This window comes from Vidua chalybeata, chromosome 11, assembly GCF_026979565.1.
Source record: "Vidua chalybeata isolate OUT-0048 chromosome 11, bVidCha1 merged haplotype, whole genome shotgun sequence".
In the NCBI taxonomy this organism is placed as follows: domain Eukaryota; kingdom Metazoa; phylum Chordata; class Aves; order Passeriformes; family Viduidae; genus Vidua; species Vidua chalybeata.
In genome coordinates, this window is record NC_071540.1 from 17,720,374 (window position 1) to 17,736,445 (window position 16,072).

The window sequence follows — 16,072 nt, forward strand, 5'->3', positions numbered from 1 at the left end:
TGTGCTGACAGATTTCTCTGGTGACGTTTCAGCCTGTGGATTGCACAGAAACAGCTCCACAGCTCCTCCTCATTCATCATGTCCAAGTGCCTGTCCTTAGCAGGAAGACCCCCAAGGATGTCCCAAGGATTCAGAGCAGCTTCATCAATCCCAGAGCCAGTGTCAGTTCCTTTGAGCCAGGATTAAACAAATGCCCTTTAATGACACTAAGCTTCATTGGGATCGGGAAATGCTATTTTTCAGGTTGTCTGTGAGATCAGAGTCTCAAATTCTTTCTTTTCACTACCCAGGAGATCAAGTTGTTTACAAGAATTTAGTTCTAGTTGGCATCCCTAATCCAAATATATCCAGACTTTGGCAGTCATGACCACAAATCTCCTATATGTGAGTCTGATTCCTGATTTTGTGGCCAGACCTTTTCTTTCAGCAGCAGGCTAAAAATCCATATGCCAAGCAATTCCAGATTTTGTCCTATTTGGAAATCTCAGTTCAACTTCTCACTTCAGTGAGCCCCATCCATCAGCACCTCTATGGATTTCTTACACTTGATTTGCTTTATTTACCTTTGTTTACCAGAACTGAAGTGCTGCAGGGAAGGGCCAGGCAGCTGTTGGCATCCAGGTGCCTGCATTGCTGCAGAATTCAATACTGACATCAGTTCAAATGATAGCAAGAAAGAAACAGATAAAACAAAACAGCCTTATCAATAATTATATTACATTTGATTTGCCCTAAAAGGCAAATAGATCATTAAAAATTTTTAAAGGTCACAAACCAGCATCTAACATTGACCATTACATTTCTGTGGTGGCGACAAAACTGTCAATATTGCAATATTACAATATTTTAAGTGTACAGATACAATAAATATTTGACAAACATTTGCTGACTGAGTTTTGATGTGTCTTTCCCTTGGTTTTATAGGCTCAGTGTGAGCTACAGCTAATGTTAGATTTGCTCCTGAACTCTCCTTTCTGAATTTCTTTACTGCCTTGGTATTATCAGGGTGTCCATCTAAAACAGAATTCAAGTGCCACATTCACTTTATTTAATAGAAACTCTACAAAAATGTCTTATATTTCTGCAGAAACATCAATGTGATACACCAGGCCTTTTATTCCCTCGTATACTCACAAACTATAAGGCTCTATTAGAGTGTTATTTTTCAAAAGATATTGTTTGTTTGCTCTTTGCTTGTCAGGGTGTGCAGGGAGGGAGGGGCTGGCATTTCCTTGTGCTTGTGCACAAATGGAACTGATGGAGGTGCCCAAGGGGGGGAATCAGGTCCTGCCTCAGGATTTATCCTCTCATCACATCTTCCAGAATTGTGCCACAAAGGTGTCTGACTGCCCCACATGATATTTTGGGGAGATTTCTGGAGATTTCTGCACTCACAAATAATTGTTTCAGGACCCAGATAATCGATATTTAACCACTGGCAATGTTCATGCACCCAACTAGGAATTTGGCTGGGGGGGGAAGAAAACCCCAAACAGTTAAAAGATCCCGTGATTTGCATGGCAATACTCACCCCCATCTCGTCCTTTAGGTCTGTAAGAATTCCTGCCATTTGAAGCTGTCCTACCGAGTTGCCATGGCAACGAGAAGAAGGAAAAAACCATCAGATCTGAAGATTGCAGTTTACAATTACTGTTCTTCACTCCTCGGCCTCAGTTGCTCCAGTTTAGTTTGCAATCTCACTCAATCTGTCCGACTGTACCTTGGTGTTCGACAGCCTCCACCCCTCTGCCCTTTGGCCCTGGATTCCTCCTGCAGGACACAAGGTTTACTCAAAATTTACTCTGAATGTTAAAAGACCATGACATCCAAACCCAACCTTGGGGGAGCAGGAAAAAAAAAAAAAAAAAAAGAAACAACAAAACCAGATTGACTCCATTTTTTTCTATCTGTTGACTTGTTGCTATTCAACTGTTCAGAAAATATTTTGTCTGTGGGTTAGTATTTGTATATGTATGAGTGTATGTATATATATATATTTATATAGAGAGAAGAGTTATACCACAGGTTTAGCTTTTATAAAATGTTCATCTGGAGGGTGAGAAGGGAGGGAGCAGAATAACACAGCCACAGATGAATTGTAGCTGTCCCACCATGGCTAAACCTGCTGGGTTTGCTGTTCTGTTCAGAGCGTGGCCAGGAGGAGCGAGCCTGTGGCCACCCTGGGCTCTGCCGTGGCCCTTCTCGTACCTCAGGTTCAGCAAACACGAAATGCAAGTCCCCAGGGCTTGTTCCTGGTCTGAACTGCTCTCCCTGGGCCCCAGAGGGAGCTGAGGATGCAGGAGGAGCAGCCAAGTGTGAGCAGCTCAGCCTGATTTGAAGGGCCAAAGGGCTGAAACATTGGCTGGGGCAGGTGACAAAATGTTTTTATCAGCTCTGCAGGTGAGAAGCTGAGTCCAACAGCAGCGCTCAGTGCTTGCCAGAGCACTGATCTCTGTCTCAGCCTCTGTGCCAGCAGCAGCACGGGTGCCCTGTTCTTGAAATACCCTCACAAACACACAAATCCATCATTTTGGATATATATATACATACATACACACGTACACACAGTTTCCAGTTAAGAGTAACAAGAGCATTTCTTTGTGTGTGTAAACTTACCACACCTGTTTGCAGACATGGGAAAAAAGGGTGTTTGTTCTCTATGAATATGGATCCTTTTTTATTCTGTGAGCATGTAAGGTAAAAAAAAAAAAAATCCTTCTAACTGTATGAAGATGATCATCTTGTTAATAAACTGTAAATGATCCATCAAAGCTCACACCAAATTTTTATAAAATTAACACAAAAAGTATACTAGTGACAGACTGTGGCTTTTATTAGAGCTTGCCAGTAACTAGGGTAAGGTAAGTGTCTTAGAATATTTTAATAAACTTGCTTATTTAAAGTTTAAACAAGAAAGCTTCCTTATGCAATAGAACTTTGCAGCTGCATTCTTTAGTTGGCATTTTTACAGTAATTATGGGTCATACTCGATGGCATCCTTACTACAGTGAGAGTATGAGCATATCTTCCACACCACATATATGTTTCAATAGTAAAGATTTTTGGAAACATTAAAAATAAGTCCAGACATACTTTTAGTTTCCCATAATGCTACACTAGATATTAAATGTGTGTTGGTGGTTAAAATTTGCTGTACAATAGCTTTTCTCCGACTTCCTGTATTATACCAAATATGAAACAGGTTTTTTTTCTTTCTTCCTTTTTTTTTTTTTTTAAATCAAAAGGAGTAATAACAACAGCGACAGAGGAAAAATGAGTTTGTGTTGTGAGCTTTCCTAAGGTTGTAGATTTCTTGATAAGATATGAGCTGCCTTCAGACCAGTTTTTCTCTTCCAGCTTAACTCCTGCAGTCCTGACCAAGTGAAATCTGCCCCTGGTCCCTGCAGGAGCCTCTGTGTCACCAAAGTGGCCCTTGAGGGTCAGTGGGAGCTGGTCAAGGACACCAGGAGAGGCTTTTGGCAGCTTCAGCAGGGAAGTGCCTGATCCCAACCGTTAACATGGGCACGCTCCTGGTCCTATCTCCCTGCCCATGCCTTGTATGGACCCCATGCTGCTGCTTTGCCATCAACAATCACGTCTTTTTTTATTAAAAAAATATATATATATATTATTTTCAAGCAAATTTTTCCAAAAGAAACAATTTAACTACTGTATGGCACCTCTGGAATTCCAACGTGTATGTTCAATGAATGCACCCAAAGATATTCTGCGCCCTGTGCTTTGAGCTACAAAACCTCTATCTTGAATAAAAGAAATTATATTACCCTCCCCCACAAATACTCTTTTCTACTTGCTTTTTTCCTCTCTCCACCCAGCCAGACCCACCTCTGGAAATAATCCCCCCTTGACTTTGGTGTAATTTCTGTCAAATGCCAAAAAAAAATCTTTCCTTCCCTGCTTTAAACCAAGGCTCACAGAGCGTTTGGTGAATCATTCCAAGGGCAGCCAAAACGAGGAACAAAGAGAAAACTCTTCTGCCTGGAACTACACGAGCAAGAGGAAGACTCTTCCTACCACCCTGTGCCCAAGGATAAGATCTTTCTTCTTGGATCCACTGCAAAATTTTGATGTGCAGAGAGATCAGAGCCTGGCTGAGGCTCTGACCCGAGGTGCATCCAAGCCTCAATTCCCATTCTCCCTTTATTTCTGCTCCCACAGAAAAAGCCTCCCAGGCTTAATTATTAAAGCCTCCCAGGCTTTCCCAATCTGTTCCAGGTTCCCAAGTGTTCCAGGCTCCCCAAGGAGCCCATCCCTGGCCTACCCAGGCATGCCAGGAGGAAGATGAAGCTGCCATGCTGATGTTTCTCCCCATTTAACACAGACTGTGGCACATTCATGGTGTGACACAAGCGAGGAACCACAGCAGAATCTGAGTTTTCCTACCTGAATAAAGGGTGTCACCTCTGGCTCAAAAAACCAATGTCCATTTCCTGAAACAAAGGAGCAACAATGATTCATCCATTTTTCTACAATATAATGAAAAAGCAGAAAACTCACAAAATTGGTTGTATTGTTTTCTAATAGTTGGTTATGTTTAACATCCGTTCAGCCAAGTTTGCTGTTTTTATAACATACCCCTTATTCCTACCCAGCTGTTTTAGCCCCACCATCAGTTCTTTCAGCCTGTTTGTAGATACATAAATGCTGTCTACATTTGGAAAGGCAGTGGACTTGCTGATTATCATTTTGTAACATGCACAAAACTTTTTATTTGTAAAAGTCATTTCACTTGAAAAGGCTCTGTGCTGTTGAAACAAAAATTGGGAATAGCAATCAGTGAGAGGGGTTTATTAGCAAGAGAAAGGTCTCATTTTTGGTGTGCTTGCTAATTGAACCCTGGTCTGTGCTCCTCTTGTGTGCTTTTCCAGTATGCCTGTGTGCATTTATTAATGTCCATTTTGTTCAGTAGCTGTAGGTCTGAAGAGTAAAAAAAAGGGAAACGAGCTGAATTTCCTGCTGGGTGTGGAGGAAAATGAGGTAAGGGTGGGACACTGGTAACACAGTCCCTGAGCCCTGTTCTCATCATGTTTACACGGCTGGAAATCAAACAGCAGCTCCATCACCAGAACTGAGGTTCAGTTCATCTTATTTAGGTGAAATCTTCCCTCCCCACATTTTGCTTTTTGCTGGTTGGCTGTGAACAGTAAAGCTGTGATGTTTGTCACAGGATTGCTGAGTGCTTACACATTATCAGAAGTCTGGGGTTTGTCACATCCACAGGTGACTCGTGCCCTTCACTGACCATCTGAAGGTGCCTCTAAGGCTCCCAGAATAATTTGGTTTAACCTTTATTCGAAATGGATGGGGTCAAATAATTTGTTCTGTTCTCTTACATAGTCATTTTTTTGTATTACTATAATACAAACCTCATTTATTAAATTATGGACTTACAAGCAGTTTGTAGGGCCCTATCTTAAATGCCTTATCACTACAAAAAGACATCTACAACTTTTGTCTTTCCTTTGCAAAGGCCTCTTGTCTGAAATACTGAGAAAGCTGCCAATTTTCTTCTCAAATGTTACTAATTCACTTGGAGCAGAATTCTGTACACAAATGATTTTACATCACTTGGTCTAAAGGCTAAATTGCTTTCAGAATAGGTTTAAAAATGTCTTATTTAATTAAAAAAATAGTTACATAAAGTCACACTGGCTTGAGAACACCAAGTCTGAAGCAAAACTCTGCTCCTGTCTTGCCTTTATTGCATCTCTAGAAACTCTGTTGTCTGAGAGATCCAGTCCAATGAAAACACGAGGAAAAATAAAATAGCAATTATTTCCTTTCAGTTAACTCTGTGCTCTGTAATCTTTAGAAGTCACATGCAGTGCACATCAGTAATTATCATTACAGCTATTCTCTTTAAAGCAGATAGAGCTGAGTCTTTCCTACACAGAGCACACAAGCCCTGTCCTCCTGCCTCACCCCAGGACACACGAGCTGGTTTGGGTTTGTCCCAGTGGGATGGATGCACTCCCCTACTCTCAGTGGAAAGTTTCTAGTTGCACAACTGCTATGTGTGTATATATGTAGATATATAGAGATATACACATTTAAATATATATATATAATATATATGCAGGTGGAAGGAGATGGATACAACACGGGAGACTTGGAATAAGCAGTTTAATTCCCTAAGTCAGGGATGAATTCATGAGATAAGGGACAGCATGGGCTACATGCACTGAACCAGTCTGATTTAAAGCAAATTAAAAGGGCAAAAAAAGCCCACACATTTAACCCCAGGTTTATCTCAACTCTCCTGTTGTATTTCTGCTACCCTGAGCTGTCCCCTCGTACCGCAATTACATCAGTTGAAGATATGCACCATTGTTTTCTGACTTATTTTAAGTTGTCTGTGGATCAGCAGGTCACCAGTAGTGGAAAGGGAAGGGTTTAGAGCCAGAATTCCTCATTCCTGAGCTTTCAGTGGGACAGCTGTTTGGGAAAGTTTCATCCAGCCTTGAGCATTACACTCCTCCTCTGCATCAGCAAGTGACTGCACTCTGTAATTTGGGGTGAAATGAATGTAGGCTAGAGCCAGGCTGGGTGTTTGGATGTGCACACACCCCCTGCCTGAGGAATGAATCCGTGTCTGGGGGACTGTGGTGGGGAACTCAGCACAAACGAGTTGTGCTGTTACTGCCATTTCAGCCAGAACCCTCCTCCAAAACCACACCTACCCCACAACAACCTCTGTCCCTTTAAGTTACCATCAAGATTATTTTTTTATGATTTTTTTTTTCATTTTTAATAGTCCAGGCAAGGAGGAAAACATTTTGTTTGATTTTCAAGATGCTTAATTCAGCTGCTTTTCCAGTTAATCATTCCTTTGGGCCCTAGTTGCTGAATCGCTTGCTGTTTCTGAGGTGTAAATAAACGTTTTGATTTATGACGTGGTTGCAAAGAAACTTGTAATTTATTTGTGAAATGCTCAAATAAAGGATGTATGGGCTTTTACCTTCTGTCTGGACCTAGACCTTGCCACAGGAATGGAGGGACACAAAACGACCTCCAGACTGGCAAAGGAATAGAACAACCTGTGCTAAACAACAGAAACCCCAGGATGTTCTTAGTGAAGGAGAAAAATTGCAGCCTTCACCTCACCATGATGGGGTTTGAGAATGAGAATTGGGAGCTTAGAGAGGTAAACAGAATCACAGAGAATGGTTTGGGTTGGGAGGGACCTTCAAAATCATCTTTTGAATGATCTAAAGATCAGAGACACCTTCCACCAGACCAGGGCCCCATCCAGCCTGGCCTTGGACACTTCAGGGATGGTTTGACCACACAAGAAAAAGCTTTGCTCACACGAGAAAGCAGAAGTGAATATAACAACAATAATTTGCTGTCTAAAGCCCCATTTCCATTAAAGAGGTTGCCTGGAGCCAAACCCAAACCAGATGTGCCCAGGCTGGACTGCAGCCAGGAGCTCTCATGGATTTTTGTGCATTTCCTTTCTGCCTCACCTGGTCACCCACCACCACCAGTTGAGCTTAGAGAGAGCAGCGAGGCACAAGAACTGCACAAACAACACAGAAAACTGAACAAATGCCTCCTTACCAGTGAATTCTTGTTCTACGGTAAAGCTAAAGCCTGCTGCCTTGCTGAAATTCCTGCAGGTTGTATTTTAGATCTTCCAGGAAGTTATCTAAAGTGCCAGGGCCACATAAAGGTAGAATATCTCTGAAAATAGCCTTTTAATACCTGTGGGAATAGAGGAAGCTGGGGAGGGAGGGCAGCAGTTGAAGCAAACATTTGAGTACAAGCCCCAGCAGCTTTCTGTCACTGAGACCCACCTCCAGCTCCTGCCCATTGCTGATGCTTTTTCAGGCTTTGAATTTAAAGGGTTTTTTTTCATGTGGTCCATAATAAGTAGAGGATGAAAGAGCCTACATGAAGCTTGTGGTGTAATTGAGCAAAAGGTCATTCACGACCTGAAAGCCACAGCAAACGTGTGTCACCTCCTTTGGTCTCAGCTGACATCACTGTCCTAAACTAATGCTGTGCCTTCAGAGAAGGTTTGAAACAGCACAAAGTTAAATCATAAGCAATGAAGTGTTAACAGAGAGAGAAAATGCTGGATGGTTTTTAGCTGGGGGAAGTTTTGTGCTGCCCTTTCAACCTTCCTGTGTCTCATCTCACACCTCCCATTCCAGGCTGCAGACTGCTGTTAGCTGCTAACTTTGCACAGCTCAGCCCAGTTATGGTTTTTCTCCAGCAACAGTAAATCAGAACAATCCCTCTGCCCTCAGTACAACCTTCTTACCTGCAGAAACAAAGCAAGGGTCACTGCTCCTGCTGCAAAGCTTTTGGGAGGCTCAACCTCCTCGCCTCTGGCCGGACTCTACTCATCCTCCTGCTGACCTTTGGCTGCTCCTGTGGCTCCTGCAGTGAGTGACTCCAGTCCAGCACAGCCCAGCTCTCTGTGGCAGCACAGCTCACTCCTCTGACTCATTTCCCAACTCACTGCTCCACATCCAGCTGTGGGATACCACCACCAGCCCTGTGGCTGGATGCACTTTCCAAAACAGGCTGTCCAAAACAAGAAAAAGCATTTGGACTCCTTGATTACTGCCAGGTATACTAAAAACTCAGAAAGCAAAGCATAGCTGGACAGTTGTAATTAAGTGTGTCACATAATTAAAACGAGTGATTATAACCTGCCTTGGGGTTGCAGTGTGCAGTATTAGCTCAGCTGGCACCAAGGGAAATAGCCTTTGGTGGGATTTATGTACCTGGTTCCCACTGGAATCATTAAAACCCTAAAAGTCTAAGAGCTGAACGACCCCTCCCTCAGCTGATAAAATAATTATATAACTAGAAAGTATTTCCTTTGGTTTTAAGTCATCATGAGCTAATACAGGCACTAAATTTTTTTCCTGCATCTCCAAGGTAACTTAATTGGCATCATGTTTCATACTGAGCAAAAGCAGCAAAACCCCCAGAGAACAGGGGCCCCAATTAACAGATTCCCAGCCTTTCATATCCTTGATTGCTGAAAAGAAAAAGAACATGGGGGATGTGTAATTCATGTGGGGATCACAGAGAAGGTGACAGAGTCCGGAGATAAAGCACAGTAAAAACCATCTATTGCAGTAATTAGAAAACCTGTTGTTACAGGACAGTGTCTAAAGGAAAGATTTTGACTTTTTTGTGCCATTAGACTCACATGTCCAAGCTGTGACCACTCACTGCATCATGTTAGATCTACCCCAGTGCTGGAGAGCCCAGCCACAGTGCCTGGCGAGTTCTGCCATTGTTACTAATGCCAGAAACTGCATTAATCCACGTGAAAATGGCTTGCTCTTGGGTCCTGCATAGAGAAGTCAAAGCAGAAATAGCTCTAGAGAGGAATCCTCTGTGCTGAGCAAGCCCTCTGTACCCTCAGCCCTGCCCAAACCACCCTGGCAGTGGAGCCAGGTGGAGATCCACCCTCCTGCAAGGGCAGCCACAGAGCTGTGACAGCCAAAGGGCCACAGGGCAGGGACACCTCACCCCAGAACCTCTGCCAGGCACTGGGCAGAGAGCTGGAGCCTTCCCAGAGCCCCACGTTGTGCTGGGCTGCCCATCAGCATTGGCACAGGGTGATTAGACAGCCAGGAAATGAAACAAGGGTTGTTTGTGGAAGGATTTTTCCCTTTGGCTGGAGTTTTCCCCCTCTGCCTCACCCCTGGTTTCTGTGCATTGCTGCCCTGCCATCACTCCTGCACTGGTGCTCTGGCTTGGCACCTTGTGGAAGACCCATCAGGGCTCTCTCTTTCCTCAGTTCTGTAATAAATCTATTTTTAATTGCAGTTGTCTGTCTTCACTCACACCTGAGGAGCTCAGCCCTTCCTCACACTCCTAATTCCCTTTTCTCTGGTTTCTTTGTTCTTTAGCAAATGAGCTCCTCAAGCAAAAGTAAATGAGTGCTGTACTCACATCTCTTCTGGGCTGGACTGGATGCAATCCAAGGCTTGTTTTCTTCAGCTCTTTCTTCAATTTTAGGCAAAGTCCTCTTGCTACTGCAGCTCTTCCTAAATAAGTGAGGGAGGCATTAAGAGCAGTTAAGCACCATTATTTAGTGAAGGTATAGCTCATTCAAAACAGAGCTAAATAATTAGGTGCATTAGATTTATTGTTCAAATCAAAGTAATGAAATATGTATACATATAAATATAAGCTGTTAAGGTGATGAGCTTCATTATTACACACACATAAAAATAATAGGCTATTTTTAATTGCTTATTAAACAAGTGAATGCTCATTAAAACCTTTATTCATTGGGGGGAAAAAATAACATGCAATTAAACTATTGTACAGACTAATTAATATGGGAATTGGGGCAATTCTGGTACCTTTAAAGAGGTGGAAGTGGGGACAATTGGCAGCATGGGCTTGGACCAGTCATCTTGATTGGCCTGGCAGATGGATTTCCTTCTACTTCAGGGTTTTGAGAAGGTTCTATTTTTTGGTTTCAGTTTCAAGGGAAATAGAGGGGAAATGGGATTTTTTTTTTTTTTCTGTGGGTGTTCACACAGCCTGGACAAAAGATAAAAGATAATGGATTCATCGACTTACCCATAAAACACCTCTCCCTTTGTTTCTGTACAGAACCTCTCTCAGCATCCTGCATCTTTCTTTAAACAAATAAATTTAAAATTACCTAAGATTTGACAACAGGATTCTCAGCCTGCTCAGCTCCTCAGCCATGGAGCATTTTTCCCTGTAGGAGATCCCTGTAGGTTTGTTCTTCCCAAAGGCTGCTGTGCTATGAGCCACTGTTAAAAGCTGCCCAGTTTCCTGTGTAGAAGTTTCCAGAAGATATTCACCAGGTATAAACCAGACTTTCAGGGGAAAGATTTTGCTGCATTTCTCATAACTGAAATGAAAGAAGAATGCTGTATTTCTCAGGAAATACCACTGAGGGAGCCTGCTAACCTTTTTTTCGTTGTTGTTGCTTGTATTTTTAAGTCCTCAACCCAACAGTTTTCCTGTTTAGAAGCAGGATGTCACAGGAGTTAAGACAGTGAAGATTTGCCCCTCATTTTTGATAGCATGAGCATCACACAGAGAGGTAAATAGCAGGGATTTACTGAGAACAGTTGCTCACACCCAAACCCAGGATGGGTTTCAGACTAAAAGCCAAAGTTTGATGCTGGTGCTCCCCCCAGAAGTGTGAGTCTTGTTGTGCAGTTTGGTGGGAACTCCACAAAGCAGCCAGCTCTGATTTCTGCCCTGTGGAAGTCAGCCTTTCATTACATAACACAATTTTAATATTTGCTGCTCCCACCTGAATGAAAGGTGTTCTCAGCACCTGAAGCTTGGCTGGGCTATGGTTTTGGGAATCCATTTGAGTCTCACTTTACACCTGAGCACATTTATACAGCTGGAGCATTTACACCAAAGCACGAGACTGTAAAATCAGCTCAGCTTTGATGCTGCAATTTCTCTCCCAGTTTGCAGAGCTCTAAATGACTCTGCACACTCTGTTCTGATGTGGGAACACTTTGGTTTTGAGCTGTGGTGAGGAGCAAAACCCATTCACAGGCACTCATTCAAGAGAGGTGTCACTGGCCTAACACAGTGGCTTCTTCCAATCCCTCCCTTGTATTTCATTCTCTTATTTCTCTGTTAATAAATAAATAAATAAAATCCCTGTTGGTTTAGGGCTGTGAGAGATGAAAGAAATTTTTTTTTTTTTCCTGTCAACAGCGTGCAGTGCTGATGGAGCCTGGCAGCAGCTGAATCCTGGCTCGGGCTCCTGCTCTGTTTTCCTTATTAACATTTTGCTTGGCTGTCCCTGCCAAAGTCCCCTGGACATCTCTGAACTCTGAGAATTGTTGCAAATATTGCAACGTCCAAGTGTGAAATGAACTGCATGGAGCCCCCCGGGAACCTGTTAGCAGTGAATTACCAATAACCTCGGGTTCACAGCAAACAACAGGCACCTGCTCAACGGCAAACATGTTCTTAAATTGACACCCAATTATCGCCGCATATTTTAGCATAATTTCTGCACCTTATCTAGGACCTACCATGAGCCTTGAAAGCCTGTTCATTAATTTAAAAGCAGTCCACAGAAACCAAGACAAAAATGAGAATATGAAAGACTGGAGTACACAAAAATCCTAGCATTTTAAGAGAGTTCTAGAAAGACTTATATGCTGCAATTCTGGTTTAGTTGGATGTGAATTGAGGTAACAATTTGTAGAAGACAGGTGCTTAATCTTAACAATTACCTCGAAGGTACCATAAGCATCTAAGAAAGATTTCCTTAGAAAACAAAAAACAAACAAACAAAAAAACCCAAAAAAACCCCAAACAAAACAACAACAACAAAATATGAATAAAGACTCGCAACCTCCCCCAAAAAAAGACATTAAGTTGAAAAAAGAAAATAGTAAATAGTGCTCAAGAAACATTCCTTGTAACCATGGAATACCTTAAACATTTAAAAATTGTAGTCAACATTTTTAGACTGGGAAGCTAAAACTTAATGTCTAAAATATTTTTAAAAGTATTACATGCTCTCAACCATTACTTGCATTATAAATAAATTTGTATTTTCAACGGCCTGCTATAAAATTAAAAGACATCTCTATTCATCCAGTGGCCCAGGAATGAGTGCAGCCCTAAAAAGCAAAAGAACCCAACTCTTAATCATACTTACAATATTGGGACTGTGAAGGGAGGTGATTTCAAACTCAGCTGATTATCCAGTGTTAATTTAGACTTTTTATAATGGCTGCAGCCTGATGCAAACTGTCTCTGAATCATGGTTAATGATTAATGTCTTTTAACCATGGTCTTCTCCCTGAATATTGAACTCCTTGGGCAGGATGGGGTATTTGGATTTTGTGTTAATGCCAGACAAACTGAACTTCCCATAAGCCCCCAGAGTGACTCTTTCTAGTCACACACTGCTGTACTTAACCTTAAATCCTATTAAATCTGTTCTTCACATCTTTCATGACTGGAACAAAGAATTATTCGAAGGAATAAGCATTCCTGAGGATGAGGAGGGGGACAGAGAAAATTCACCATGGCTGAGTGAGGAATACTCAATCTTTGATAGCTGAATTATTGCCTCCTGTATGCTCCACAGGAAAATCTGTGTCTGAAAACACCTTCCACTTGTAGGGACTGCAGAGCTGTGCACCCACACACCTTGTGTAAATGTCTATACTCCATATATACATGGCTGCCTTGTTTCCAATGAAGCTTCTCAGAAACAAGCAGGAAAGGCAGATAATGGAGCCAGGTAATTTGCCTCCAGCAGGCAGGTTAAACCACAAATATATACTATTCTGTATCATGCCCCAAAATATTATTGAAAATAACACCTGAGCTATTACTCAGAATGTTTTCTCCTATTCCAGCAGGAAAATACACCTTTGTATTAACAATGCAAAAACTGCTGGAACTGCGTTAGATAAAATTTTTGTGCCATCATAGCTGGGAACAGATTTTAGCAGGGAACAGTTCTGGCTACCAAACATTAGGATAACCTGGAAGAGTCCTCTGCTGCAGTGGCTTTGGCTGTGTACAGAGACCCAGGAATGGTTTAAGGACACATTTTTCACCTTGGAAGAGCTGCAAGGGGCTCTTTTGGAGTGCAAACAGTCTGACAACAATGTGTCACTTGGAACCTCCAGGTTAAACATACATGTAGTGATATTCATAAAGGAATTTTATTCTGATAGGCAGAGGAAAGAACACGAGCCAGGAGACTGCACTTTTTTCCTGATATCCTTCTTTTTAATTTTTATTCCTCTTCTTGGACTTCCCCTCTCCCCCTAAAAGTGATGCTCTGATAATCCTTCCCTGCTTTCTTGTTAGCACTTCAGATCCATGTTCCTCCTCGACATCTGCAGTCAGGCAAGTCCCACTGACACCAACACCAGATTTTTAAGGGGAAAAATGTGTTCACTTAACTGTTAATTACCATTAGCTGCCATTGTTTGCCATGTTAAATAACTTGTATTATCTTCCCTGCCTTGCTCCACGCTTGTTCTCTTACCTCTATTACTCATCCTCTGTTAACTTCTCTCTCCACCTCATTTCTGGGTTATGTCTTTGATGGACCAAGTGATTATTTTTCAGCCAATGATCCAATTTACACATAAAATAAAGTGTCCCCTGAATGACTCACGTTTTCCTTCACTTCAAATAGCTTAATCTGTCACTTCCAAATGGTGTTTTCTAATGGAGCATCTCATTTTCTCCTTTTCTCTCCCTTCTTTGCAGCCACACCAGTTGCAGCCTAACAAAGAACGAGATGGATTGATTAAATGGATGAGTTCTGCATGAAAGTGTTCCAACTGGAAAAACATTTAATGGTGGTTAAATATTACACACTTGTACACACTGCCTGAAAAATGAGCATGACTAACACAGCAGTCAGAGCCCTTTGAAAATGCCTTTCTGGGCAGAATTGGGCACGTTTACTGACATAAATTTTGTCATGCCAGCTCTAATTAAGCCTGTCTAATTACTTCTCTTACAAGGGTTTCAGGTTGAGCATATAAATTCCTGAGGCCATTATCTGCTGTAGGTGTATAGATGTCCTGCAGAATAGCAGGGAGGAGAGGTCTGGAGGGAAAGTTAACACTTTTCATTAGACAATATGACATAACAGGGGGAGCAGACAAGGTTCTGGACACACAGTGAGGAATGATTTCACCAAATAATGTTCCTTTTTTTTTTTTTTTTTTTTTTTTTTCTTAAATCTCTCATCTGGTCAGATAAAATAAGTAGAAAACTTTTCTGCCTCATATTCTTCAAAGTTTGAAACCACTGCTACATATAAAACATATCCAGTGAGGAAAAGCAGCTTTTAGATGAAGAAACTGCTCTTTGGTTGGGTTTGTTTGCAGCAAGTGAGAAAGGAAATAAAGGAAATTAAATGGGGAGGGAGGGAGGGAGGGAGGGAGGGAGGGAGGGAGGAAGGAAGGAAGGAAGGAAGGAAGGAAGGAAGGAAGGAAGGCTATGAGGTCACCTGAAATTCAGCTCTTGCCAAGAACGAGGTCTTAAAAAAAAAGAACAAAACAAAAACCGAACTAAACAAACAGAAAAACACCCCAAACCAAGAACTGCCAGTGCCTGAGGTGACCCAGGTGGCAGCAGTAGGGAAGAATCTGCCCTGGGTATGTAATTGCCATGAAAATATGGCATCCATTTCCATGAACCTACACAGGATTATACAGAATTATTCTCCTTGAAATCCACCCTTAAGTGCAAGTGGTGTAGCGTTTGAGGTATGAATTACAAGGAGCAGTTTCCTGTCTTTTCCCTGCTGTTGCTCACAGAAGTTGCCACCACATCTCCCTGCACATCTCACCAAGCCCTAGAATTTTGATTTCCATGTGTTTGACCAGTTGAAGAGGCCAACCAGGGATGAAAGCACAGTATTTAAAGTAAGAAATACAGGGAGCAGGAAGCAGGGCCAAAAATTAATTCCATTTTGCAAATTCATGTGCTAATTTAAATTGGGAAAAAAAAAAGAAAAAGCCATAAACTTATTCTCCTGAGTTCAATTGGGAACAAGGTTGGGCTGCAGGTAAAACTTAATTACCACATGGCTTTAAACAGCTATTGCTTGAAGGGCTGGTGCCAGAATCACAGTTCCTATTTTATAATATAAAAAAAAAAAGAAAAACCACCATCAGCTTCCAAAGAAAGCCAATAGCACAACCCCCCCCCAAACCCCTCACACAAAGGACTAATTAATGTCTGTAAAGTGCACGCATTTAATAGCAAAAGGCTTTTATTGTACACATTTACTATAATTTAGTCTGTGTCATTACTTGAATGTTGCCATTGTCGCTGTTCTACTGTGGCCTTGGCTTTTCTAATTTAAATACCTTTGTTGGAATTGAATTCATTGGGGAAAAGCAGAATATTTGCAACATACACGGTATTCTGATCAAACTGATAGCAAAGCCAAAGCTTTCCAAGTTCCAATCATATTCAGCATTTTTGTGGTTTTGTTTTAAGTGTAGAAACATAATGAAATAATTCCATACCATAAAGCTTGATGAAAGTGGCAATTAAAAAGGAATAGATCTGA

The 16,072-nt window shown here is 41.8% G+C and overlaps 1 protein-coding gene across 2 annotated transcripts in view; it reads left to right on the forward strand.

Annotated features, from left to right (window-relative positions):
- CDH13 (cadherin 13) overlaps positions 1 to 6,978 on the forward strand; it is a 449,953-nt gene extending 442,975 nt beyond the window's left edge. For both annotated transcript variants that reach the window (XR_008432843.1, XM_053952984.1), the window contains one exon: positions 1,550 to 6,978. Coding sequence is in view for 1 of the 2 variants with exons in the window: in XM_053952984.1 (XP_053808959.1) it covers positions 1,550 to 1,557 (8 nt within the window). In the remaining variant the exon portion in view is untranslated. The remainder of the gene's footprint in view (positions 1 to 1,549) is intronic.
- Positions 6,979 to 16,072: the final 9,094 nt, after the last annotated feature.